Consider the following 25,996-nt stretch of genomic DNA (forward strand, 5'->3'; position numbering starts at 1 on the left):
GCGCTGAATAAAGGCAGGTACAGGTGAGGAGCGCTGTATACAGGCAGGTACAGGTGAGGGGTGCTGTATACAGGCAGGTACAAGTGAGGGGCCCTGTGTACAGGCAGGTACAGGTGAGGAGCGCTGTGTACAGGCAGGTAGAGGTGAGTGGCGCTGTGTACAGGCAGGTGTCACAAACCACCGGGGGGGTCACTCAGAAATCCCCCGCGCTGGCTACCAGTACGTCACAATCGGGGGGTAACAAGTGGGGGTCACCCCTCCTTTATACCTCCCGACCGACAGACAGAGCACGTGACGCGCTCTCTAGCGCCCCTCTTATAGTCAGGCCAATTATGGAATTGCCCGACCATAAGCAAGGAGGCCGCTATACTACTTATGCCGATTATTGAAGGGTCCCCGGTGAGAGTAAGGTATATATTCCCCCGACCTCCGCGGGCGGAATATATAAAATCTCCCCGAATCTCACTGGCCTCCCCACAATAATCCTTGGCACAATTCGCTGCCACCAACCGATTTACGGTAACTATTAGCCGAACACACAGACGTGGGATTCAAGATCGAGATAACAGAACAGCCCAAGATTAATTATATAATTTAATCAGCCTAAAGCACACTAGAAACTACAATATATACAATAGGGAATCTACAGAATATACATATGTCAGAGTACAGTTACAATCAAAGCATGGGTTACAAACAGGCATACACAGTTCCAGCAGTTACCTTGTTGCGTCTGGCCACAGGGGGGCGCTGTAGGCCAGGTTTCTAGGATCCTTCCCACAGATGTTTCCTACACGTGCCCCCAGCGAAAAGAACACTGGAAAATGGCCGAAGTAGGGTTATCAACCTGGGCAGATCCAGGTCCCCTCCTACCTTAGTGACCTCACAGGGAAGCACTGCTCCACCCCTGGCTTGAGTTATGGACAATCCACAACATGGAATATGGGCCATAACTTTGCCTGGGAGCGTCGTAGGCGGACGCCAATGCTCTCATTGTGACAGTTATGAATTTAGCTACAGAACGAGGGGACTCATGACCTGTCTGCCAGTTCCCCATTGGCTGATATCACGCCTGGGGCATTTCCCAATGTCCTGCTCCCATAAAAAGGGTGTGCCGGCATCGTCCGCATGCGGAGACACCATTTTTATGGTTGCCATATTTATCGGAAATATGGCTTGCGAGATATGAACCATTTTTTACTGGAGTCGTTCTGTCTGGCTATTTCCATAGCCTTGCTAATGAGATACAACTCTTGTTACAGGGTGACGGCAGGGAGTCATCCTGTGTCCATTGTTCCCACACCACCTCATTTCCATATCACAGGACATGGCCATGGAGGTGTAAGTGGAACACTGAGAACAAGAAGGGAGGGGGCACTGCCAGGGAGTGATGAGGGATTATGACTGGAGTCATAATTCATCTTCATATCCCGGGATTTGCCTCACACCTCCCCCCTTTTGAGGGCGCTAGGGGGCAGCACACTCCGGTGTTCCCCCGTGCGCCCGTCCGCGACCTCTCCTTGTCGGGACAGCCCGTCTGCGTTACCGTGGTCACGGCCCCTTTTGTGGCGAATGGTGAAGTTGTATTGCTGGAGCGCAAGGCTCCATCGCAACAATCGCCCATTCGTCCCAGAGACGGTGTGCAACCAGCTGAGGGGATTGTGGTCCGTCTCCACGATGAAGTGGCGCCCGTAGAGATAGGGTTGCAGACGCTGCAGGGCCCACACTATGGCCAGGCACTCCTTCTCCATCGTGGAATAGGCAACTTCCCTTGGTAACAGCTTCCTGCTCAGGTACAAGACTGGGTGCTCTTGGCTCGCAGAGTCCACCTGGCTGAGCACCGCACCGAGGCCGAAGTCACTGGCGTCGGGGCGTCGGTCTGTACTACAAACGGCCGCGTGAAGTCGGCTGCCTGTAGCACGGGCGGGCTGGACAGGGCGTCCTTTAGGGCCCGGAAGGCTGTCTCGCAGTCCATTGTCCAATCGACTGCAGAGGGCAGCTTCTTCTTGGTGAGGTCCGTCAGGGGCTTTGCCAGGCTACTATAGCATGGAACAAACCTCCTATAGTACCCAGCGGTCCCCAAGAAGGACATCACCTGCTTCTTGGTCCTGGGGGTGGGCCAGGATGCGATGGCCTCCACTTTCTCAGGCTCGGGCTTCAGTGTTCCCCCGCCTACCCGGTGACCGAGGTACTGGACCTCGCTCATAGCCAGCTGACACTTGCACGGCTTGATGGTCAAACCTGCCCGGTGGACCCGCCTGAGCACCTGTGCTAGATGCTCTAGGTGATCTTCCCAGGTGGGACTGAAGACGGCAATGTCATCCAGGTACGCGGCCGCGTACCCTTCAAGTCCCTTGAGCAGGGTGTTGACCATCCGCTGGAAAGTGGCAGGGGCATTCCTCATCCCGAATGGCATCACCGTGGACTCGTACAGTCCAAATGGGGTAATAAAGGCAGAGCGTTCCCTGGCCTTGCGAGTCAGGGGGATCTGCCAATATCCCCGGCTCAGGTCCATGATGGTCAGGTACTGAGCCCCGGCCAACTGATCGAGCAGGTCATCGATGCGTGGCATTGGGTACGCATCGGCGACCGTGACAGCATTGAGCCCCCTGTAGTCCACGCAGAACCGAGTGGTTCGGTCCTTCTTAGGGACGAGGACTACAGGCGAGGCCCAAGCGCTGTTGGATGCCTGGATCACCCCCAGCTTCAGCATCTCGTCAATCTCCTGGCGCATGTGTTGCTGCACCTCCAGGGAGACCCGATATGCTGAACGCCGGATCGGGGGATGATCCCCAGTGTCCACATGATGGACAGCCAAGTCAGTCCTTCCGGGCTGGTTGGTAAACAACCCCCGGAAGGGGAGGAGGGTGGCCCACAGCTGGGACCGTTGGTCCTCCAAGAGCTGGTGGCCAACCTCCACATCCTCCATGGATCCGCCTGCCCTAACCTGGGCTAGCATATCCAAGAGGGTTTCCGCTTCTCCCTCCTCGGGCAGGTTGCACACGGGGAGCGCACATGCCTCCCGCTCATGATGTGCCTTCATCATGTTCACATGGAAGGGCTTCCGCCGTCCACGGGCAGGGTCCAGGGTGACCAGGTACGTTGCAGGGTTGAGCTGCTGGTACACGAGGTATGGGCCTTCCCAGGCTGCCTGAAGCTTGTCCTGTGGTACGGGGACCAGTACCCACACCTCTTGACCCACTTGGTAGGTCCTCTCACAAGCGTTCTGGTCGTACCAACGCTTCTGATCGGCCTGGGCTTGAGCCATATTGTCGTGTACCAGTTGCGTCAAGGCCTGCATTTTGTCCCGGAAGCGCATGACATACTCGATAACCGACACTCCAGGGGTGGCCAAATCCCCTTCCCAAGCCTCTTTCACCAGAGCCAGGGGGCCCCGCACACGTCGCCCGTACAGGAGCTCAAACGGTGAGAATCCTGTTGAGGCCTGTGGAACCTCCCGGTAAGCAAATAACAGGTGTGGGAGATACCGCTCCCAGTCACGCCCATGGGAGTCGACCAACATCTTAAGCATCTGCTTTAAGGTGCCATTGAACCGCTCGCACAGGCCATTAGTCTGTGGATGGTACGGGCTGGCCACCAGATGTCGCACCTGGACTTGCTTACAGAGGGCCTCCATCAGCTGGGACATGAATTGGGTCCCCCGGTCAGTGAGCATTTCCTGGGGAAAACCCACTCGGGAGAAAATCTCCAGCAATGCGGTGGCCACCTTGTCAGCCCGAATGGACGACAAGGCCACTGCTTCTGGGTATCGGGTGGCATAGTCCGCTACCGTCAGTATGAAGCGTTTCCCGGAGCTGCTGGGGATGGCCAGCGGGCCGACCAGATCCACAGCCACCCTCCTGAAAGGCTCATCGATGATTGGCAGAGATACTAGTGGGGCTTTGGGGTGTGGCCCCGCCTTCCCCACTCTCTGACAGGTTTCACACGAACGGCAGTAGGCAGCCACATCGGCCCCCATTTTTGGCCAGTAGAAATGCTGGTTTAACCTGGCCTTGGTCTTAGCGATCCCTAGGTGTCCGGCCATCGGAATCTCATGTGCGATCCGCAACAACTCCGTCCGGAACGGATAGGGTACCACCAACTGTCGGTCCCTGGGCCACGCCTCCGGTGAACCCTGCTGGACCGTGGCCCGGTACAGCCGCCCTTGGTCCCAGACCACTCGCTCCGGGTCCGAGTCCGAGGGAGGCTGTGCCGCCTGCTCCTTAAGAGCTTTCAGGCTGTCGTCAGCTTCTAACGCTGCCTGAAACCCCTGACTAGATGTGGCCAGAATCGACGAGACTGTCACATCTTCAGTCAGTACCCCGGGACCTGTGTCCTGGCCTCCACCTGACTCGGCTGCCACTTGGTCAGAAGGGGAAGAGCTATCGGACCTCCGGGAGGCCCCTTGGCTTCCAGCACTCCCACTGCGGGTGACAGCGGCCACAGCCGCTGCGACCGTGGGTCGTGCCTGCTCCTCCTCCGTTCCTGACCAAGTCGCCGGTTCAGGCAGACCTACCTGGCTTCCTGACACCCCGGTTGTGGGGGAACCATGCACCGAGATCTTACCTGGGAGCACTTCCGCTCCTGGACCGGCCCCAATCTCACCTGCCTGTTCCCCTCCTGCAGCAACAGAACCCCGCTGTGAAATCTCTGGGGACCCCACATTTGCTGTGGTAGCCCCCACCCCACACACTGGTCCTCCCCCTGCAGCACCCTGCTCTCTGCTTATCCCTGCAGAGGGCAACAGATCCCAGCTCACAGGCTGGTTACTTGTAGAGGCATTGTCACACCTTTCTCTGACCCCCTCCCCTGTCACAGCTGCAGCTGAGTGTGTGTCTATGGTGTCTATGCAAGCAGAAATATCAGAGTTCACTCCCTCCTCCCTTACATCATTCATAGATAACACATTAACATTGTCCGGAGGCATGTCAGTACGGGCTGAAGGTTCAGCCCTTGGTTGGGGCCCAAACTGGGAGGTTATCTGCCCCAAATCTGTCCCAAGTAGCACGTTTGCAGGGATCCGATCAGTTACCCCCACCTCCCTCACCCCTCGCCCTGCGCCCCAGTCCACATAAATGTCAGCAACAGGCAGCGCCGGGTCAATGCCTCCAATCCCGGAGACAGCGAGGGTTTTTCCAGGGATCAAGTCTTGGGGGGACACCATCTCAGGCCGCACCAGAGTCACCTCCGAGGCGCTGTCTCGCAGTCCTATGGTCACAGACCGGCCGACGGTGACAGGTTGGAAGCTGTCCAGGGACCTACCACCACCCCCACCCACACAATACACCTTGGGCGGCCCTTGGGACGGGGACGGAGCCGGGGCCTTGGGACGCTGAGGGCACATGGCCTTGAAGTGTCCAGGTAGGTTGCACTGGTGGCACCGTCTTGGTTCCGCCACGGGCCTGGAGAGGGGAGTTGAGGGGGACACCCCCTGCAGTCTAGGGGCAGGTGGGGCAGTCGCAGAATTCATCTTACCCCCTCTCCAGGTGCTGCTGGTGGCTGCTCTCCTGGCTTCAGGAGCCCGATTGTTGGTGTAGTCATCGGCCAGGGCAGCTGTAGCCGTGGACCCCTTTGGCTTCTGGTCTCGGATGAACTGGCGGAGATCCTCAGGGCAGTTCCACAAGAGTTGCTCCGTGATGAACAAGTCCAGGATCTCCGGTCCGGTGGAAAGCTGCAGGCCTTGGGTCCAGTGGTCGGCAGCTCGGGCAAGTGCCCGCCGGTGGTCAGCCCAGGAGTCCTTTGGTCCCTTCTGCAGGGTCCGGAACTTCTTGCGGTAGGACTCCGGAGTGAGGTTGTACTGTTGGATCAGGGCCCGCTTGATGGTGTCGTAGCCCTGATCTGCCTCAGCAGGCAAGTCCCCAAGGATTTCCAGGGCCTTACCCCTTAAACGGGGGGTCAGGTATTTGGCCCACTGGTCCTTGTTCAGATGGTGCTGCAAGCAAGTCCGTTCAAAAGCAGTCAAGAAAGAGTCCAAGTCTCCATCCTTCTCCAGCACTGGGAAGTCCTCAACACGGACCTTTGGAAGTTTGGTGTCTTGAAGGTCACGTGTGGCTGATGAGGGCCGGAGCTGAGCTAGCTGCAGCTGGTAGTCACGCTCTGCCTGGCGCTCTTCACGCGCTGCCTGCCGCTCCGCAGCCTCAGCCTCACGCGCTGCTTGCCGCTCTGCCCTGCGCTCTGCCAGGAGTCCCTTGTAGCCCTCCTGGTCTCCAGCCTGGAGAAGGGCCATAGCCATTTGAAGAAGGCTATCCGAGCCTCCCAGGCTCGGTGGAATGGCACGTGGTGATCTGCGGCCCGCTGCGGAGCCTGGTGATTCACTGTCCCTTGCAGAGCGGAGGGCTGGCATCTGGCTCGTTGAGGACCCTTGGGTGAGCTGCTCCTCATCTTGTCCATAATTGCCAGCTTGTGCGCTGTCCTCTGCAGAACGGTTTTCTGGCGTCGAGCTCCTGGAGGACTCGTGGGCAACCTCCTCATTACTGTCCACAGCACCGTCCTCCCTCTCTTCGGCTCCTGCTTTAGCATTGGCCAGTTGCATAGCTCTGCTCCTGGTGCCATCAGCCATTCTTGCAGACTTTTGGTCACTGACACAGAACTGACACCTGATGCCTCCACACACCTTACAGTATCTGCACTCTGACACTCTAGTGTTGAGCTAGTCTGAAGACCCCAGCAGCCACAGCTGCTGCAGGCAGTCTTTAGTGTCTGGGAGTATGGGTCTCACACTCACACACACTATTATCTCGATCCCACCGCTATGCCACCAATATGTCACAAACCACCGGGGGGGTCACTCAGAAATCCCCCGCGCTGGCTACCAGTACGTCACAATCGGGGGGTAACAAGTGGGGGTCACCCCTCCTTTATACCTCCCGACCGACAGACAGAGCACGTGACGCGCTCTCTAGCGCCCCTCTTATAGTCAGGCCAATTATGGAATTGCCCGACCATAAGCAAGGAGGCCGCTATACTACTTATGCCGATTATTGAAGGGTCCCCGGTGAGAGTAAGGTATATATTCCCCCGACCTCCGCGGGCGGAATATATAAAATCTCCCCGAATCTCACTGGCCTCCCCACAATAATCCTTGGCACAATTCGCTGCCACCAACCGATTTACGGTAACTATTAGCCGAACACACAGACGTGGGATTCAAGATCGAGATAACAGAACAGCCCAAGATTAATTATATAATTTAATCAGCCTAAAGCACACTAGAAACTACAATATATACAATAGGGAATCTACAGAATATACATATGTCAGAGTACAGTTACAATCAAAGCATGGGTTACAAACAGGCATACACAGTTCCAGCAGTTACCTTGTTGCGTCTGGCCACAGGGGGGCGCTGTAGGCCAGGTTTCTAGGATCCTTCCCACAGATGTTTCCTACACGTGACCCCCAGCGAAAAGAACACTGGAAAATGGCCGAAGTAGGGTTATCAACCTGGGCAGATCCAGGTCCCCTCCTACCTTAGTGACCTCACAGGGAAGCACTGCTCCACCCCTGGCTTGAGTTATGGACAATCCACAACATGGAATATGGGCCATAACTTTGCCTGGGAGCGTCGTAGGCGGACGCCAATGCTCTCATTGTGACAGTTATGAATTTAGCTACAGAACGAGGGGACTCATGACCTGTCTGCCAGTTCCCCATTGGCTGATATCACGCCTGGGGCATTTCCCAATGTCCTGCTCCCATAAAAAGGGTGTGCCGGCATCGTCCGCATGCGGAGACACCATTTTTATGGTTGCCATATTTATCGGAAATATGGCTTGCGAGATATGAACCATTTTTTACTGGAGTCGTTCTGTCTGGCTATTTCCATAGCCTTGCTAATGAGATACAACTCTTGTTACAGGGTGACGGCAGGGAGTCATCCTGTGTCCATTGTTCCCACACCACCTCATTTCCATATCACAGGACATGGCCATGGAGGTGTAAGTGGAACACTGAGAACAAGAAGGGAGGGGGCACTGCCAGGGAGTGATGAGGGATTATGACTGGAGTCATAATTCATCTTCATATCCCGGGATTTGCCTCACAGCAGGTACAGGTGAGGGGCGCTGTGTACAGGCAGGTACAGGTGAGGGGTGCTTTGTACAGGCAGGTACAGGTGAGGGGCGCTGTGTACAGGCAGGTACAGGTGAGGGGCACTGTGTACAGGCAGGTACAGGTGAGGGGCACTGTATACAGGCAGGTATAGGTGAGGGGCGCTGTATACAGGCAGGTTCAAGTGAGAGGCCCTGTGTACAGGCAGGTACAGGTGAGGAGCACTGTGTACAGGCAGGTACAGGTGAGTGGCGCTGTGTAAAGGCAGGTACAGGTGAGAGGCACTGTGTACAGGCAGGTACAGGTGAGGGGCACTGTGTACAGGCAGGTACAGGTGAGGGGCGCTGTGTACAGGCAGGTATAGGTGAGGGGCACTGTATACAGGCAGGTATAGGTGAGGGGCGCTGTATACAGGCAGGTACAGGTGAGGGGCGCTGTGTACAGGCAGGTATAGGTGAGGGGCCCTGTATACAGGCAGGTACAGGTGAGGGGCGCTATGTACAGGCAGGTATAGGTGAGGGGCGCTGTATACAGGCAGGTACAGGTGAGGGGCGCTGTGTAAAGGGAGGTACAGGTGAGGGGCGCTGTATACAGGCAGGTATAGATGAGGGGCGCTGTGTAAAGGCAGGTACAGGTGAGTGTCGCTGTATACAGACAGGTACAGGTGAGGGGCGCTGTGTAATGGCAGGTACAGGTGAAGGGGGCTGTATACAGGCAGGTGCAGGTGAGGGGCGCTGTATACAGGCAGGTGCAGGTGAGGGGTACTGTGTTCAGGCAGGTACAGGTGAGGGGCACTGTGAATGGGTAGGTACAGGTGAGGTGCACTGTATACAGGCAGGTATAGGTGAGCGGTGCTGTGTATAGGCAGATACAGGTGAGGGGCGCTGTGTACAGGCAGATACAGGTGAGGGGCACTGTGTACAGGCAGGTACAGGTGCGTGGCACTGTGAATGGGTTGTTACAAGTGAGGGGCACTGTATACAGGCAGGTACAGGTGAGGGGCGCTGTGTACAGGCAGGTACAGCTGAGGGGCGCTGTATACAGATAGGTTCAGGTGAGGGGCGCTGTGACGGGGGTGTACAACAGAGCAAAGGATGGACGAGGCCGAGGGACGATCCAACAGGTTTATTCACAAGAACACTGGAACAGCACACGATAAGTCCACGTAAAACAGATTCGGGGGCCCTTCCCGACAATCCTCGGACCGGATTACAAAGCAATCGTCCTTACAGTAGTCCAAAGAGTTCCACACAATCCCACGGGCCGCCACACAGGCCTAGCTCCGTCCGTGTCCACAGCCACACAGGCTGGAGCTCCTGCTCCCTTCAAGTTTCAGCTCACTCTGACTGAATCTCCCAGGTAAGCAGAGTTTACACTAGTTGGACTCTAGGCCCACCTCCCCCTACTCCCAGGGATGGAAGTGCCTCAAGAGGATATAACCTTGCATTTTAGGGGGATGATTACCTACAACAATAGAAATGTACACAGAAGTAGTTCAAATAAGACAATGAACCCAGCTTGAAATAGGAATCTGTACAGCATATACAGTGAGAGGGTAAATTACATCTTCACAGGCGCTGTATACAAGCAGGTACAGGTGAGGGGCGCTGTGCACAGACAGGTACTGGTGAGGGGCGCTATGTACAGGCAGGTACTGGTGAGGGGCGCTGTGTACAGGTGAGGGGCACTTTGTACAGGTGAGGGGCGCTTTGTACAGGTGAGGGGCGCTGTGTACAGGTGAGGGGCGCTGTGTACAGGTGAGGGGCGCTGTGTACAGGTGAGGGGCGCTGTGTACAGGTGAGGGGCACTTTGTACAGGTGAGGGGCGCTTTGTACAGGTGAGGGGCGCTGTGTACAGGTGAGGGGCGCTGTGTACAGGTGAGGGGCACTGTGTACAGGTGAGGGGCGCTGTGTACAGGTGAGGGGCGCTGTGTACAGGTGAGGTGCGCTTTGTACAGGTGAGGGGCGCTGTGTACAGGTGTGTCAGGTGTGTCAGGTTCCGTTTGTGAGTTGGAGCAGGTATTTCGGTGTCGCCCGGAGCAGCTTTTGTCCCTGGCAGTAACCTGATGCCTTAGTTACTGATGAATAGAAGGAAAGCTTCAGTTATCACAGTGACACCAGGTACAACAGTCCTGACACCTGACAACTCAGCCACACTCCATGCAAGAGCGCGAGCGCAGCCCCCGAACCGAGGACCCCATGTGAGTACTGGAGTGTCCCCTAAATGTATCACCCAGGAGAGGATTAGATACACAGCTCAGCATACAGTAACACAGGATAGGATTAGATACATGGCTCAGAAGACAGTATCACACAGGATAGGATTAGATACAGCTCAGCACACAGTATTTCACAGGATAGGATTAGATACACAGCTCAGCAGACAGTATCACACAGGATAGATTAGATACACAGCTCAGCAGACAGTATCACACAGGATAGGATTAGATACACAGCTCAGCAGACAGTATCACACAGGAGAGGATTAGATACACAGCTCAGCAGACAGTATCACACAGGAGAGGATTAGATACACAGCTCAGCAGACAGTATCACACAGGAGAGGATTAGATACACAGCTCAGCAGACAGTATCACACAGAATAGGATTATATACATGGCTCAGCAGACAGTATCACACAGGAGAGGATTAGATACACGGTTCAGCAGACAGTATCACACAGGAGAGGATTAGATACACGGTTCAGCAGGCAGTATCACACAAGAGAGGATTAGATACATGGCTTAGCAGACAGTATCACACAGGAGAGAATTAGATACACAGCTCAGCAGACAGTATCACAGAAGATGGTACAAGCTGCAGAGTCTCACCCTTCCTCTGGCCCGCCAGGGATTATAGACTTTGGGGCTTCCAGGGCCACTATTCCAGCCCTGCTTTTGGTGGGCACCCACTTAGAGGAGATAGCAGCAAGCTTAGGACACTGACCGCACAGCAAGATATATAGCCAGGTGACCAAACTGTGCCAACCTGGGTTCTCCAAGTGAATTTGTGGACTCAGCGTTGAACAGTGAAGTTATTCTGTGATCCTCCAGCTGGAACCATAGATCCTCCAGCCGGACCATAGTCCGGTATAATGAATGTATTGGAGCAGTTCTGTAATCCTCCAGCTGGAACCATGGAGCCTAGGCTGAAGTTAGGTATAATGAATGTAGTGAAGCAGTTCTGTGATCCTCCAGCTTGAGCCGTAGAGCTTAGGCTGAAGTCCGGTATAATGAATGTAGTGAAGCTGTTCTGTGATTCTCCAGCTAGAACCATGGAGCCGAAGCTTAAGTCTGGTGTAATGAATGTAGTGAAGCAGTTCTGCGATCCTCCAGCTGGAACCATGGAGCCAAGGCTTAAGTCCTGTATAATGAATGTAGTGAAGCAGTTCTTTTATCCTCCAGCTGAAGCCATAGATCCTAAGCTGAAGTCCGGTATAATAAATGTAACTGAACCAGTTCTGTGATCCTCCAGCTGGAGCCGTTGAGCCTAGGCTGAAGACCGGTTTAATGAATGTAGTGAAACTGTTCTGTGATCCTCCAGCTGGAACCATAGATCCTAGGCTGAAGTCCAGTAAAATGAATGTAGTGAAGCTGTTCTGTGATCCTCCAGCTGGAGCCATTGATCCTAGGCTGAAGTCTGATATAATGAATGTAGTGAAGCTGTTCTGTGATCCTCCAGCTGGTGCCATAGATCCTAGGCTGAAGTCTTGTAGACTGGTGCATGGTTACTGGCCCCCCGCCTCAAAATAGCAGCCCTCAGTCGTTTCACAATTGGTGCATCCATTAGATACGCCAATTGCGGCGCTTTACCATGCTCATAATGATTGCCCTGGGTTGGCAATGGAGGGGTGTCTATGAGACCCCCTCCCATTATCAACCCTGTAAGTAAAAAGAAAAAAAACACAAACATACAAAAATCCTTTGATATTAAAAACCACACTCTCTTTTACCAATTTATTAACCCCCCAAAACACCCCCGCAGGTCCGATGTAATCCACATGACGTCTCATGCCAATCCCGGCTCTGCTACATCCGGAGGCCATAATGAACGGGTGAGCGGTGACATTAGAACATGTGACAGCCCTCTGCTTCCTCAGGGACACATTGAGAGCAGCATGAATGGTGCCAGAAGTAACCTCAGGTGAACTCAGTGCCGGATCTCTTGACTGCATGTCACGGTGCAGGACAGTCTGATAGTCTAGCACTGAATGCACCTGAGGTCACTTCTGGTGGTTCTCCACAACCACCAGCTGTGAGATCAGGTGAACGCCGGACTGTCAGACTGCGTGTCACAGCTCAGTGCAGTCCGGTAGCTGTGAAGCCCGAAAACATTAAATGTAGACTTTAAGGTTCCTGCATTTCCCAGCTGTTGGGACTCCTGGAGGCTGTGAACTCTTACCAGCAGCTGGGAACTCCATTAACCTTAAAGTCAACCTTAAAGGTTCCTTTAAGGATTCCGGGCCTCACAGTTGCCAGGAGACCTGGTGGCTGTGAGCTCCGGTAACTTTTAAGTTACAAGAGTTCACAGCCACCGGATCTCACGCCAGCTGTCAACCCGGTAAATTTAAGAGAGCCTTTAAGGTTCCTGGAGTTCCCAGGTGTTGGCTCTTTTAAGGTTTCTGGGCCTCACAGCTATTGGACTGTCATACTGCTGTGCCGCCATGTTCTGCAAGCCAGCAGTCAGGTCACCGGAGTTCACACTCGGGGGTTCCCCTGCTGCTCTCAGTGAAGTCAGTTGAACCTGCTGCCGGACTGCAGGATTGTCAGATTGCTGGACAGCAGTCCAACAATCCGGCAGCTGGTCCAAATGAGTTCATTGAGGGCAGCCGGAGAGTGTGAACTCCAGTGACCTGTCTGTCGGATTGCTGGACTGCTCTGCTGCCGTATCCCACAATCCTGCAGTCTGGCAATCTGGCAGTGGGTTCACTGGTGGTCACACTTGGTGCCATGGTAACCTGGCTGTGAACTCTGGTGACCTGATTGACATCACCGCTTTTCACAGCCAGGTCCCCCGCTGCCCTCAGTGTGTCCCAGGAGCTGTAGTGATTGTTCGCGTTTTCCATCGGGACCATCATCAGATGTTGTGTGGATTACGTCAGACCTCTGGGGGTGTTTTGCGGGTTAATAAATTGGTGAAAGAGGTGTTTTTTTTTAATTATTTAAAATAATGGATTTTTGTGTTTTTCTTCTTTTTACTTGCATGGTTGGTAATGGGAGGGTCTCATAGACACCTCTCTAATATCAACCCAGGGCTTGATGGCAGTTGTGATTATTACAAATCACAGCTGTCATTAACCACGTATATTACCCCGATTGTCACCTCACCAGGGTATTTGGAATGAGCCGGGCAAAGCGCTACAAATGACAAATCTAGTGAATGTGCCAATTGTGGGGTGGCTGCGGGCTGTTAGTTTTAAGCTGGAGAGGGCCCAATAACCATGGACCTTCTCAGCCTGATAATAACAGTCTCCAGCTGTATCCTTTACCTGCGCTGGCTTTCAAAATTAGTAATTTTTTTTTCACTGCACCTGCCATTTCCAGAAATGCCAAAAGCAAAAATGACTTCAGTATTACTGTGATTGGTGGCAATCCCCGCATGTTTAGTGGCTGAAAATTAGGCACCCAACATGTGGGGAGAAGACTCGAATCTCACGAGGTGATGAGCAAAATACTCGACGAATAACAAATATCCCCAATAGTGCAAAATACAATAACAAATAGAGCGGAATATATTTGCTCATCACTAGTCATGTCCCTTGACTTACGACACAGATGAATAGTACAGAGGCCATTATTAGTGGCCAGACTTTTCTTATTGATGCCTCGGCTGATGGCATAACGGGGGGTCTCCCTTCCCCTGGACACGCGGTTTCAGTAGATCACAGCCTCTGCTGATGGCATAACGTGGGGTCTCCCTTCCCCTGGACACATGGTTGCAGTAGATCACAGCTTCTGCTGATGGCGTAACATGGGGTCTCCCTTCCCCTGGACACACGGTTGCAGTAGATAACAGCTTCTGCTGATGGCATAACGTGTGGTCTCCCTTCCCCTGGACACACGGTTGCAGTAGATCACAGCTTCTGCTGATGGCGTAACGTGGGGTCTCCCTTCCCCTGGACACATGGTTGCAGTAGATCACAGCTTCTGCTGATGGTGTAACGTGGGGTCTTCCTTGCCCTGGACACACGGTTGCAGTAGATCACAGCTTCTGCTGATGGCGTAACGTGGGGTCTCCCTTCCCCTGGACACATGGTTGCAGTAGATCCCAGCTTCTGCTGATGGTGTAACGTGGGGTCTCACTTCCCCTGGACACATGGTTGCAGTAGTTCACAACTTCTGCTGATGGCGTAACGTGGGGTCTCCTTTCCCCTGGACACATGGTTGCAGTAGATCAGAGCTTGTGCTGATGGTGTAATGTGGGGTCTCCCTTCCCCTGGACACATGGTTGCAGTAGTTCACACCTTCTGCTGATGGCGTAACGTGGGGTCTCCTTTCCCCTGGACACATGGTTGCAGTAGATCAGAGCTTGTGCTGATGGTGTAATGTGGGGTCTCCCTTCCCCTGGACACATGGTTGCAGTAGATCACAGCTTCTGCTGATGGCGTAATGTGGGGTCTCCCTTCCCCTGGACACATGGTTGCAGTAGATCACACCTTCTGCTGATAGCGTAACGTGGGGTCTCCCTTCCCCTGGACGCACGGTTGCAGTAGATTACAGCTTCTGCTGATGGTGTAACGTGGGGTCTCCCTTCCCCTGGACACATGGTTGCAGTAGATCACACCTTCTGCTGATGGCGTAACGTGGGGTCTCCCTTCCCCTGGACACATGGTTGCAGTAGATCCCAGTCTCTGCTGATGGCGTAACATGGGGTCTCCCTTCCCCTGGACACATGGTTGCAGTAGATCAGAGCTTGTGCTGATGGTGTAATGTGGGGTCTCCCTTCCCCTGGACATATGGTTGCAGTAGATCACAGCTTCTGCTGATGGCGTAATGTGGGGTCTCCCTTCCCCTGGACACATGGTTGCAGTAGATCACACCTTCTGCTGATAGCATAACGTGGGGTCTCCCTTCCCCTGGCCGCATGGTTGCAGTAGATCACACCTTCTGCTGATGGCGTAACGTGGGGTCTCCCTTCCCCTGGACACATGGTTGCAGTAGATCACAGCTTCTGCTGATGGCGTAACGTGGGGTCTCCCTTCCCCTGGATGCACAGTTGCAGTAGATCACACCTTCTGCTGATGGCGTAACGTGGGGTCTCCCTTCCCCTGGACGCACGGTTGCAGTAGATCACAGCTTCTGCTGATGGCGTAACGTGGGGTCTCCCTTCCCCTGGACGCACGGTTGCAGTAGATCACAGCTTCTGCTGATGGCGTAACGTGGGGTCTCCCTTCCCCTGGACACATGGTTGCAGTAGATCACAGCTTCTGCTGATGGCGTAACGGGGGATCTCCCTTCCCCTGGACACATGGTTGCAGTAGATCACACCTTCTGCTGATGGCGTAACGTGGGGTCTCCCTTCCCCTGGACACATGGTTGCAGTAGATCCCAGTCTCTGCTGATGGCGTAACGTGGGGTCTCCCTTCCCCTGGACACACGGTTGCAGTAGATCACAGCTTCTGCTGATGGCGTAATGTGGGGTCTCCCTTCCCCTGGACACATGGTTGCAGTAGATCACACCTTCTGCTGATAGCATAACGTGGGGTCTCCCTTCCCCTGGCCGCATGGTTGCAGTAGATCACACCTTCTGCTGATGGCATAACGTGGGGTCTCCCTTCCCCTGGACACATGGTTGCAGTAGATCACAGCTTCTGCTGATGGCGTAACGTGGGGTCTCCCTTCCCCTGGATGCACAGTTGCAGTAGATCACAGCTTCTGCTGATGGCGTAACGTGGGGTCTCCCTTCCCCTGGACGCACGGTTGCAGTAGATCACAGCTTCTGCTGATGGCGTAACGTGGGGTCTCCCTTCCCCTGGACACATGGTTGCAGTAGATCACAGCTTCTGCTGATGGCGTAACGGGGGATCTCCCTTCCCCTGGACACATGGTTGCAGTAGATCCCAGTCTCTGCTGATGGCGTAACGTGGGGTCTCCGCTCCCCTTGACGCACGGTTGCAGTAGATCACAGCCTCTGCTGATGGTGTAATGTGGGGTCTCCCTTCCCCTGGACGCACGGTTGCAGTAGATCACAGCTTCTGCTGATGGCGTAACGTGGGGTCTCCCTTCCCCTGGACGCATGGTTGCAGTAGATCACAGCTTCTGCTGATGGCGTAATGTGGGGTCTCCCTTCCCCTGGACACATGGTTGCAGTAGATCACAGCTTCTGCTGATGGCGTAACGTGGGGTCTCCCTTCCCCTGGACGCATGGTTGCAGTAGATCACAGCTTCTGCTGATGGCGTAATGTGGGGTCTCCCTTCCCCTGGACACATGGTTGCAGTAGATTACAGCTTCTGCTGATGGCATAACGTGGGGTCTCCCTTCCCCTGGACGCACGGTTGCAGTAGATTACAGCTTCTGCTGATGGCATAACGTGGGGTCTCCCTTCCCCTGGACGCATGGTTGCAGTAGATCACAGCTTCTGCTGATGGCGTAATGTGGGGTCTCCCTTCCCCTGGACACATGGTTGCAGTAGATTACAGCTTCTGCTGATGGCGTAACGTGGGGTCTCCCTTCTCCTGGACGCATGGTTGCAGTAGATCACAGCTTCTGCTGATGGCGTAATGTGGGGTCTCCCTTCCCCTGGACGCACGGTTGCAGTAGATCACAGCTTCTGCTGATGGCGTAACGTGGGGTCTCCCTTCCCCTGGACGCATGGTTGCAGTAGATCACAGCTTCTGCTGATGGCGTAACGTGGGGTCTCCCTTCCCCTGGACACATGGTTGCAGTAGATCACAGCTTCTGCTGATGGCGTAACGTGGGGTCTCGCTTCCCCTGGACACATGGTAGCAGTAGATCACAGCCTCTGCTGATGGCGTAACGTGGGGTCTCCCTTCCCCTGGACGCACGGTTGCAGTAGATTGGTTACATTTTTGCATTCGCTTGTTTTTGCGTTGTCCTGGATGTATTGCACTCTCTTCTTTGCCGTCATATTAAGCATACCGAGTTGTTGGCTTCTCTTTAGTACATGTGTGTGCAGAAGGGTGTCGGGGGCAGGGCACTTCTCAGGGGGCAGCCACATGGCTTTCACTTTTCTGGAGCTATTCTGAATAAACGTGTCGCTAGTATTTATCCGGTAATTGGGGGGGTTCTTCTCTCCTCACCATACCCCTTCTTTTCTCTCATTCGGCTCTGTACACATTGCAGGGGGTGGCATTTTAATGGCATGTTAGCTACTTGCTGAGGGTTTAGCCGAGCTTTGTGTTAAGGCCGCTTTACACGCTACGATTTATCTGACGATATGTCGTCAGGGTCACGGTTTTCATGACGCAATTCCATCGTCGTTAGCGTCGTCGTTGCGTGTGACACCTAAAAGCGACTACGAATGATCGCAAAAATATCGAAAATCCTTGATTGCTGACATGTTGTTCAGTTTCAAAATATTGTCCGTGGTTTGGAACGCAGCAGGCGTATTGCTATGTTTGACACCTGCCAATGACAAACAACATCGTTAGTGCGTCTGTCATCAGCGACGCGGGCGTGTCATTACGAGCAATGCTCCACGCCTCCTCCGCTCTGATTGGTGTCACGCCAGGGTGTATGCTATGGTCAATTATACGCCTCTGACGTTGCCGGAATCCTTGCAATATATGAAGAAAAAGAGCTGCATATAACAGGGAGCACACCTCCAATAATGTATAGAAAAGGCAAACCTTTATTGTGACAGCAAGAATAGAAACACTAAAAACATGACACAAGATGACACGGCCTGATACCCCTTGTGACCCCCGTCATATACAAAAATAATGTGCAAATGCAAAAGAGTCATACATAAAAAATATATGAACATGCAAAAATATAGAATGGCTAATGACAGATATCTCACATAAGTGCAAAATGCCAACTGGCTCACTCATAACCAGGGAATACTGCCTATAGAAAGTAGTAACCATGTGGTGGCACTGAAAAACGGCCGTGCTAAGAGTCACATCCCAGAAAATATCAGCAATGAACAATACCAATATATATCAGGGGAACAACACCACCACCTAAAGTGCATAAATCACAAGCAATTGTATAACCATAGGCAAAAAGCTTCATGAAAGATGGCAGCCAATAATGGCAAAGAAGCAACACGTGTGGATGGGCTAAGCCAGGGGAGGTACACAGGGGACAGGGAATACCGTGGAGAACCCGCGCGTATCGCCGCACAGCGGCTTCCTCAGGGTAAATGTGTACGTTGTAGCCCACAACAAGGGAGGTATATAAGCCAAATGAAAATAGATACATAAAAATCACCTGTGTGGAGGCCGGCAGTGGATTTTATTTTACTTTATTTTTCTTCACTCCATTTTTATTCTAAACACTATTGTCGGGTTGTACCTCTTGTATTTGTATATTCTTTGTTCCATTACCACATTTAATGAAGGTTCTGTGGACCTTTGCGATCATGTACAGGATTTCCTGTACTTATCTCTGCTTCTCCGTGCATTAGCGATACTGCGCATGCGCGGTTTCCCTGGGATGACGTGCATCGATCTTTGACTTTCCGCGCATGCGCGGAATTTCCAAGATGGCGGCACGCATCTCTTTGCATTACAGCCGCTGTAATACGCGCTCCCACATGGCTATGGTTTGGATCCACTGCCAGCCTCCACACAGGTGATTTTTATGTATCTATTTTCATTTGGGGTGACGGGACGTGGAGGGAGTTGAAGTGAGTACTGTGCGGGTCTTTATGCCTTCTATATTTGTATGGTGATTACGGCTGGGTCCGTCACTTGTAACAGGGAGTAGCATATACCTCGCACATCGCACTTAATCAGCAATAAGCTTATAACTCTGGGTGATCTAGATACCGCAGCTGCTGTTCTGCTAGAATATATGTATAGTGACCATATAGAACTATTGAGCATGAATATTTCTGGGAATTCCTTGATGATATGAACCAAATTTTTTTGCACTTGCTGTATAAACTTGGTGAATGTATGTATTAAAAATAAGCACTCTACAAGAAGTGCTGTTTATTTACTTATAAACACCTTTAATATTTTTCTATCTAATTATTTATTTAAACTAATTGGTTCATACAATTAAATTGAGTCTAACCAGAAATATTTGTGTTTTTATATATATATATATATATATATATATATATATATATATATTAACTGTGTGCATACTAAATTATTTATCACAGAACAGATCGATCACTGACAAGGATATATATATTATTAAATAATTTATTAAAATCTATTTATATTTGTAATTAATATATTTCTTATTAACCCCTCGTGTCCCTTGTTGTATTAAAGTGGAACTCCTTTGGAAATTTTATTATTGTATGTATTAATATTTTTTGATATTTGAAATAAAAATTATTTTAATGATTTATTGATTTCTATAGCTTCTTTTGGTTTGGGAATTGCTTTTAACCAAACCACAGTGTTTTGCATTAATGTTTGAAGCTGGACCACTTTGTGGGGAAATATAATTTATATGGGCATATGGTAAATAAATTAACGTACACACCCTGAGGAAGCCGCTGTGCGGCGATACGCGCGGGTTCTCCACGGTATTCCCTGTCCCCTGTGTACCTCCCCTGGCTTAGCCCATCCACACGTGTTGCTCCTTTGCCATTATTGGCTGCCATCTTTCATGAAGCTTTTTGCCTATGGTTATACAATTGCTTGTGATTTATGCACTTTAGGTGGTGATGTTGTTCCCCTGATATATATTGGTATTGTTCATTGCTGATATTTTCTGGGATGTGACTCTTAGCACGGCCGTTTTTCAGTGCCACCACATGGTTACTACTTTCTATAGGCAGTATTCCCTGGTTATGAGTGAGCCAGTTGGCATTTTGCACTTATGTGAGATATCTGTCATTAGCCATTCTATATTATTGCATGTTCATATATTTTTTATGTATGACTCTTTTGCATTTGCACATTATTATTGCCCATGTTTTGTATATGACGGGGGTCACAAGGGGTATCAGGCCGTGTCATCTTGTGTGTCATGTTTTTAGTGTTTTTATTCTTGCTGTCACAATAAAGGTTTGCCTTTTATATACATTATTGTAGGTGTGCTCCCTGTTATATGCAGCTCTTTTTCTTCATATATTGCTAGGTTCCTCTCGCTACATGGGTGAGCACCTAACCTTCCATAATTATTAAGGTGGTGCACCTGCCTTGTTTTTTCTCCTTGGTTGCCGGAATCGTTGGGAGGAATGCTGTGTGACGGTAACCACACGACCGCCTTGGTCAAACAATATATCACTGAATGACGTAGCGTCATTTGTGAGATGGGTACGTGTGACCGCTACAAAACGACCTATGAACGATCTCGGCAAATCGTAGCAACGATCTGGGCGTGTCACATCGCTAACGAGATCGCTAGAGATATCACTGCGTGTAAAGCGGCCTTTACTCTGTAACATCTGGTATCTTTCCCGGTCCTCTAAGTTGTACAGTGCTATGGAATATGTTGGCGCTATAGATGTTCTCATTACGCGTCTTGTGCTCTTCCCGTTTTGCGTCTCATTTGGATATGTATCATCTGCTTTGTTATAGGCTGAGCCGTGTCGTGCTGCCGTCTCCTCGTCACATAACTCATCCTATGGATCATGGGGAACACAAGGAGTAAAGTAAAGCCTCCAGATCGGGTGGACGGAGCGGAGCTGCACCAGAGGAATAACTTACATTCTCCATACCGTCCTGCCACCGCTGATGCCAAGAAGAAGAAGAAGACATCCCCTCAATTCCTGGATGGACCCAAGGTAAAGGATTTCATGTAACAGCTGAGATATGTTAATAATAGATCCATCAATGAAAGGAAAAGGGGGTCGGAGACGGTCCAGAATCAAGGACACATCTCTACCCTACAGGCAGGAGAACAATACAAAGAAAGTTATAATGCCCAATAATACAAGAGATCAGTAACCCTCTATCAGTGTAGAGAGGCACAGAAAGGGCGAGGCCAATGGACCGGGATATTCTGATAACTGGGTATTGATCTTTTATCAATCATTGACCATTGTAACTCTTTCTTTGCATGATATGTTCCAGTCGGCACTTCTGTGACTCGTCTCCAGTCCCTGAGTGCCAGAGGGTGAAGCTGAGACACAAACAATGGTGGATTCTTGTGGATTCTGACTAATTGTTCTGCCATATTCTTCCCTTATATTAAATTCTTCCTTAAGAAAATAGATTTGTTTTATGTCGGACATACTCTTTTGTAGTTCTCTGCTTTAGTGAATTTTCATCTTTCTTTATTTGTAGGTTGATGTTCTCAACTCATGGGTGTCAAAACATATAAAGAAGAAAGAATGTGTGTCCTTCATCCCCAGATCCTCGGGGGAGGAGTGAGTAACCAGGGACATTTCTGTGGATGAAACCTTTACTCAACATTCAGCTTTTTCTCACCACTGTAAAATACCTGCATTTATTCGTCCATATTGTGGCCACAAATCTCAGCCAAGCTATGGGTCTCCAGGCCAGAGATGGCAGCATTATAGGCACATATGGTGCTATTAGCCCGGGAGACCAGCAATAATATGGACCAATTAATAAGTCTTTACAGACTTTTTATGTTCTCTTTCTTTCACATAGAATGTTCTACCTATTACAGAACTGAACTGACCATTACTGTCCGAGTCTTCATCATAATGATGGGGCAATGATGGGGCCTCTTATAACCCCGAGTCATTGAGATGATGGAGTTATCATTGGCTGAGTCTTCCTCATAGTGATGGGGCAATGATTGAGTCTCTTATAACCCCGAGTCATTGAGATGATGGAGACATCACATGCAGAGTCTTCATCATAGTGATGGGGCAATGATGGGGCCTCTTATAACCCCGAGTCATTGAAATGATGGAGACATCACTGGCTGAGTCTTCATCATAGTGATGGGGCAATGATGGGGCCTCTTATAACCCCGAGTCATTGAGATGATGGAGTCATCATTGGCTGAGTCTTCCTCATAGTGATGAGGCAATGATGGGGCCTCTTATAACCCCGAGTCATTGAGATGATGGAGACATCACATGCAGAGTCTTCATCATAGTGATGGGGCAATGATGGGGCCTCTTATAACCCCGAGTAATTGACATGATGGAGACATCACTGGCAGAGTCTTCATCATAGTGATAGGGCAATGATTGAGTCTCTTATAACCCCGAGTCATTGAGATGATGGAGACATCACTGGCCGAGTCTTCATCATAGTGATGGAACAATGATGGGGCCTCTTATAACCCCGAGTCATTGAAATAATGGAGACATCACTGGCAGAGTCTTCTTCATAGTGATAGGGCAATGATTGAGTCTCTTATAACCCCGAGTCATTGAGATGATGGAGACATCACTGGCCGAGTCTTCATCATAGTGATGGGACAATGATGGGGCCTCTTATAACCCCGAGTCATTGAAATAATGGAGACATCACTGGCAGAGTCTTCATCATAGTGATGGGGCAATGATGGGGCCTCTTATAACCCCGAGTCATTGAAATGATGGAGACATCACTGGCAGAGTCTTCATCATAGTGATGGGGTCATGATGGGGCCTCTTATAACCCCGAGTCATTGAGATGATGGAGACATCACTGGCCGAGTTTTCCTCATAGTGATGGGGTAATGATGGGGCCTGTTATAACCCAGAGACATTGAGATGATGGAGTCATCATTGGCCAAGTCTTTCTCATAGTGATGGGACAATGATGGGGCCACTTATAACCCCGAGTCATTGAGATGATGGAGACATCACTGGCCGAGTTTTCCTCATAGTGATGGGGTAATGATGGGGCCTGTTATAACCCAGAGACATTGAGATGATGGAGTCATCATTGGCCAAGTATTTCTCATAGTGATGGGACAATGATGGGGCCACTTATAACCCTGATACATTGAAATGATGGAGTCATCATTGGCTGAGTCTTCCTCATAGTGATGGGGCAATGATGGGGTCTCTTATAACCCTGAGTCATTGATATGATGAAGACATGATAAAGTCTTTTGCTCAATCACTAAAGTTTTCTCTCTTAGAGACATCTGCGGATGTGGTCACACCCGAGATCTACACTTCAAGGATTTATCAACAAATGTGACTGCTGAAATCTCCTGGGATCCTCAGAGACATGTCCGAGAATTTCCTAGTGATTCCCACGGGGACATGACTTTCACAGGAACTAACAGAACGTGGGCCAAAGTGAGTACATAATGGATCCAATCATCTAGGCCTTCAGGAGGCCACTATTTCTGGTTTGGCTGTAGTTTCTATGTGTCCACTTGCCGGATATTACTGACCAGTAAGAAATCTCCTATACCTTCATTACCATTTATTTTAACCCTTGCAGTATGTGCGTGCCTCATGTGACACGAAGCCCAGTGTTTTATTTGACCTGATGACGCAGCAGTGGGGCCTCAGTGTGCCCAGTCTACTCATATCTGTGACAGGAGGAGCGAAGAACTTCAACATCAGCCCGAGACTGAAGAACCAATTCAGTCGGGGTCTGGTGAAAGCCGCGCAGAGTACAGGTGAGATGGCGGCTGTTAGTCATAGATTGAGCCAAACCTTCCATCCAGGAGATTCTGGCCTCAGCGTTGAAGGGTGGTCGCCTGGATCAGGATTATTCTGCTGTTCCCGAGTATCATAAACAGAAAGCCCAGAAAGGCGCTCATTACATAGGCCATAGTGGTGTGTTCTTTGGTATTTCCATGACCGACCATTGCCGCTCACTTCATATGGTGATAGATATCTACTCACTGTAAATCTCATTGTCATCTGATACCAGTGATGGTCCACAGTGATGGTGCCCGGATTCTCCTGCCTGTGATACTCTTTTTACATTTTCCTGGTTTGTCCCATTGTTTTCTGTGGGATTCTCGTCTGCTGCCTCCACTTCATATTTAATAATAGGTAAAGCCGCAGGGATCGCATGGCGTCACTGGTGCTCCATGGGTCGGTAAATTGGGCTCATCTCTGGCAGACGTCTGTATGTGTTTTTCTGTTTAGGTGCCTGGATCATCACAGGAGGTTCTCATGCTGGAGTCATGAAGCACGTGGGGGAGGCCATACGGGATTTCAGTGGAGACCAGCAAGGCTCGGAGATTGTCCTCATCGGCATTGCTACCTGGGGTATTGTCCACAACAGAGAATACCTGCTGAGTGAAGCGGTGAGATCCTCTCCACAACTGACATTGATCTCATCTCTGTAATGACCCTGTACTATTCCCTAGTAATTGTAATGTTAATGTCCTTTATTACCTTCCTCAACATTGAAATTGCAGCAGCATGATATCACAGGATGGAGATCTGCAAAAAATGGAAACAAAACTTTCAAAATTTCTCAATGTATCTGTATATCAAGTGTGATAGACACATGCAGAAATTCCGGCACCTCCAGCCTTGGCTGCTATCAATGAGGTTATTAATGGACATCTGAGGAAGGTTCTGCCCTGAATGCACTTGGGCAAATTTTCCAGATCCAATGCTGGCAGCTCCTGTGTAATAACAGAGTAACGACACTCCCGATGTGCTTGATGGAGACAAGTCTGGAGACACTGCAGCCACAGGAAATAAATTTGGAGATGCTGTGGCCACAGGTGACAAGTGCAGAGATGCTGCAGCCACGAGAGACAAGTCTGGAGACGCTGCAGCTACAGGAGACAGGTTTGGAGATGCTACGGCCATGGGAGACAAGTCTGGATACACTGCAGCAATGGGAGACAAGTCTGGGGAGGCTATGGCAACAGGAGACAAGTCCAGAGATGCTTCAGTCACAGAAGACAAGTCCAGAGATGCTACAGCCATGGGAGACAAGTGTGGAGACACTGCAGCCATGGGTGGGAGACAAGTCTGGAGATGCTGTGGCCACAGGAGACAAGTCCAGAGATATTGTAGCTATTGGAGACAATCTGTAGACACTGTAGTCTAGGGAGACAAGTCCAGAGATGCTGCAGCCACGGGAGACAATTCTGGAAACACTGCAGCCATGAGAGACAAGTCTGGTGATGTTGCAGCCATGGGAGCAGGCTGCTCACAGTAGTCTTTGGAACAAGCACCATTGTGTTCGTGGAAAAATGGCTCCTGAGTTGCTTTGGGGAATTGGCTACACTGCTGGTTCCACTATTGATCCATCTTTACAGTAACTGGTCATCACATACCAAACCTAAAACAGTGTCTACACAAACGTTCGGAAGATATTTGCAGGACAATGAGCTACAAGTCAAATATTTGGCTATAGGTGACCCACTGACATGATTCCATAGCTTTGAAAGGTCATCATGGTGCAGAGCAAGACAACAATGGAAGCTGGAATGGAGGTCTGTCCTCTTCTGCGATGAGTCCTTGCCTTGCTTTAGGGGTACTTTGCACACTACGACATCACAAGCCGATGCTGCGATGTTGAGCGCGATAGTCCCCGCCCCCGTCGCAGCAGCAATATCTTGTGAGTGCTGCCGTAGCGAACATTATCGCTACGGCAGCTTCACACGCACTTACCTGCCCTGCGACGTCGCTCTGGCCGGCAAACCTCCTCCTTCCTAAGGGGGCGGGTCGTGCGGCGTCACAGCGACGTCACACGGCAGGTGGCCAATAGAAGCGGAGGGGCGGAGATGAGCGGGACGTAAACATCCCGCCCACCTCCTTCCGTCCTCATTGCAGCCGGGACGCAGGTAAGGTGATGTTCCTCGCTCCTACGGCTTCACACACAGCGATGTGTGCGGCCGCAGGAACGAGGAACAACATCGTACTGTCGCTGCTGCAAAATTATGGAAATGTTGGACGCTACACTGATCATACGATAACTACGCTTTTGCGCTTGTTAATCGTATGTAAAAGGATTCAC

At 51.1% G+C, this 25,996-nt stretch overlaps 1 protein-coding gene across 1 annotated transcript in view; it reads left to right on the plus strand.

Annotated features, from left to right (window-relative positions):
• Positions 1-20,772: 20,772 nt before the first annotated feature.
• Positions 20,773-25,996, plus strand: part of LOC142292392 (transient receptor potential cation channel subfamily M member 2-like) — a 379,921-nt gene continuing 374,697 nt past the window's right edge. Inside the window, exons 1-5 of the mRNA XM_075337740.1 lie at positions 20,773-20,925; positions 21,428-21,510; positions 23,193-23,355; positions 23,504-23,684; positions 24,163-24,323. Of these exons, the coding sequence (XP_075193855.1) occupies positions 20,773-20,925; positions 21,428-21,510; positions 23,193-23,355; positions 23,504-23,684; positions 24,163-24,323 (741 nt within the window). The remainder of the gene's footprint in view (positions 20,926-21,427; positions 21,511-23,192; positions 23,356-23,503; positions 23,685-24,162; positions 24,324-25,996) is intronic.

Source organism: Anomaloglossus baeobatrachus, chromosome 2 (assembly GCF_048569485.1).
Source record: "Anomaloglossus baeobatrachus isolate aAnoBae1 chromosome 2, aAnoBae1.hap1, whole genome shotgun sequence".
NCBI lineage: Eukaryota > Metazoa > Chordata > Amphibia > Anura > Aromobatidae > Anomaloglossus > Anomaloglossus baeobatrachus.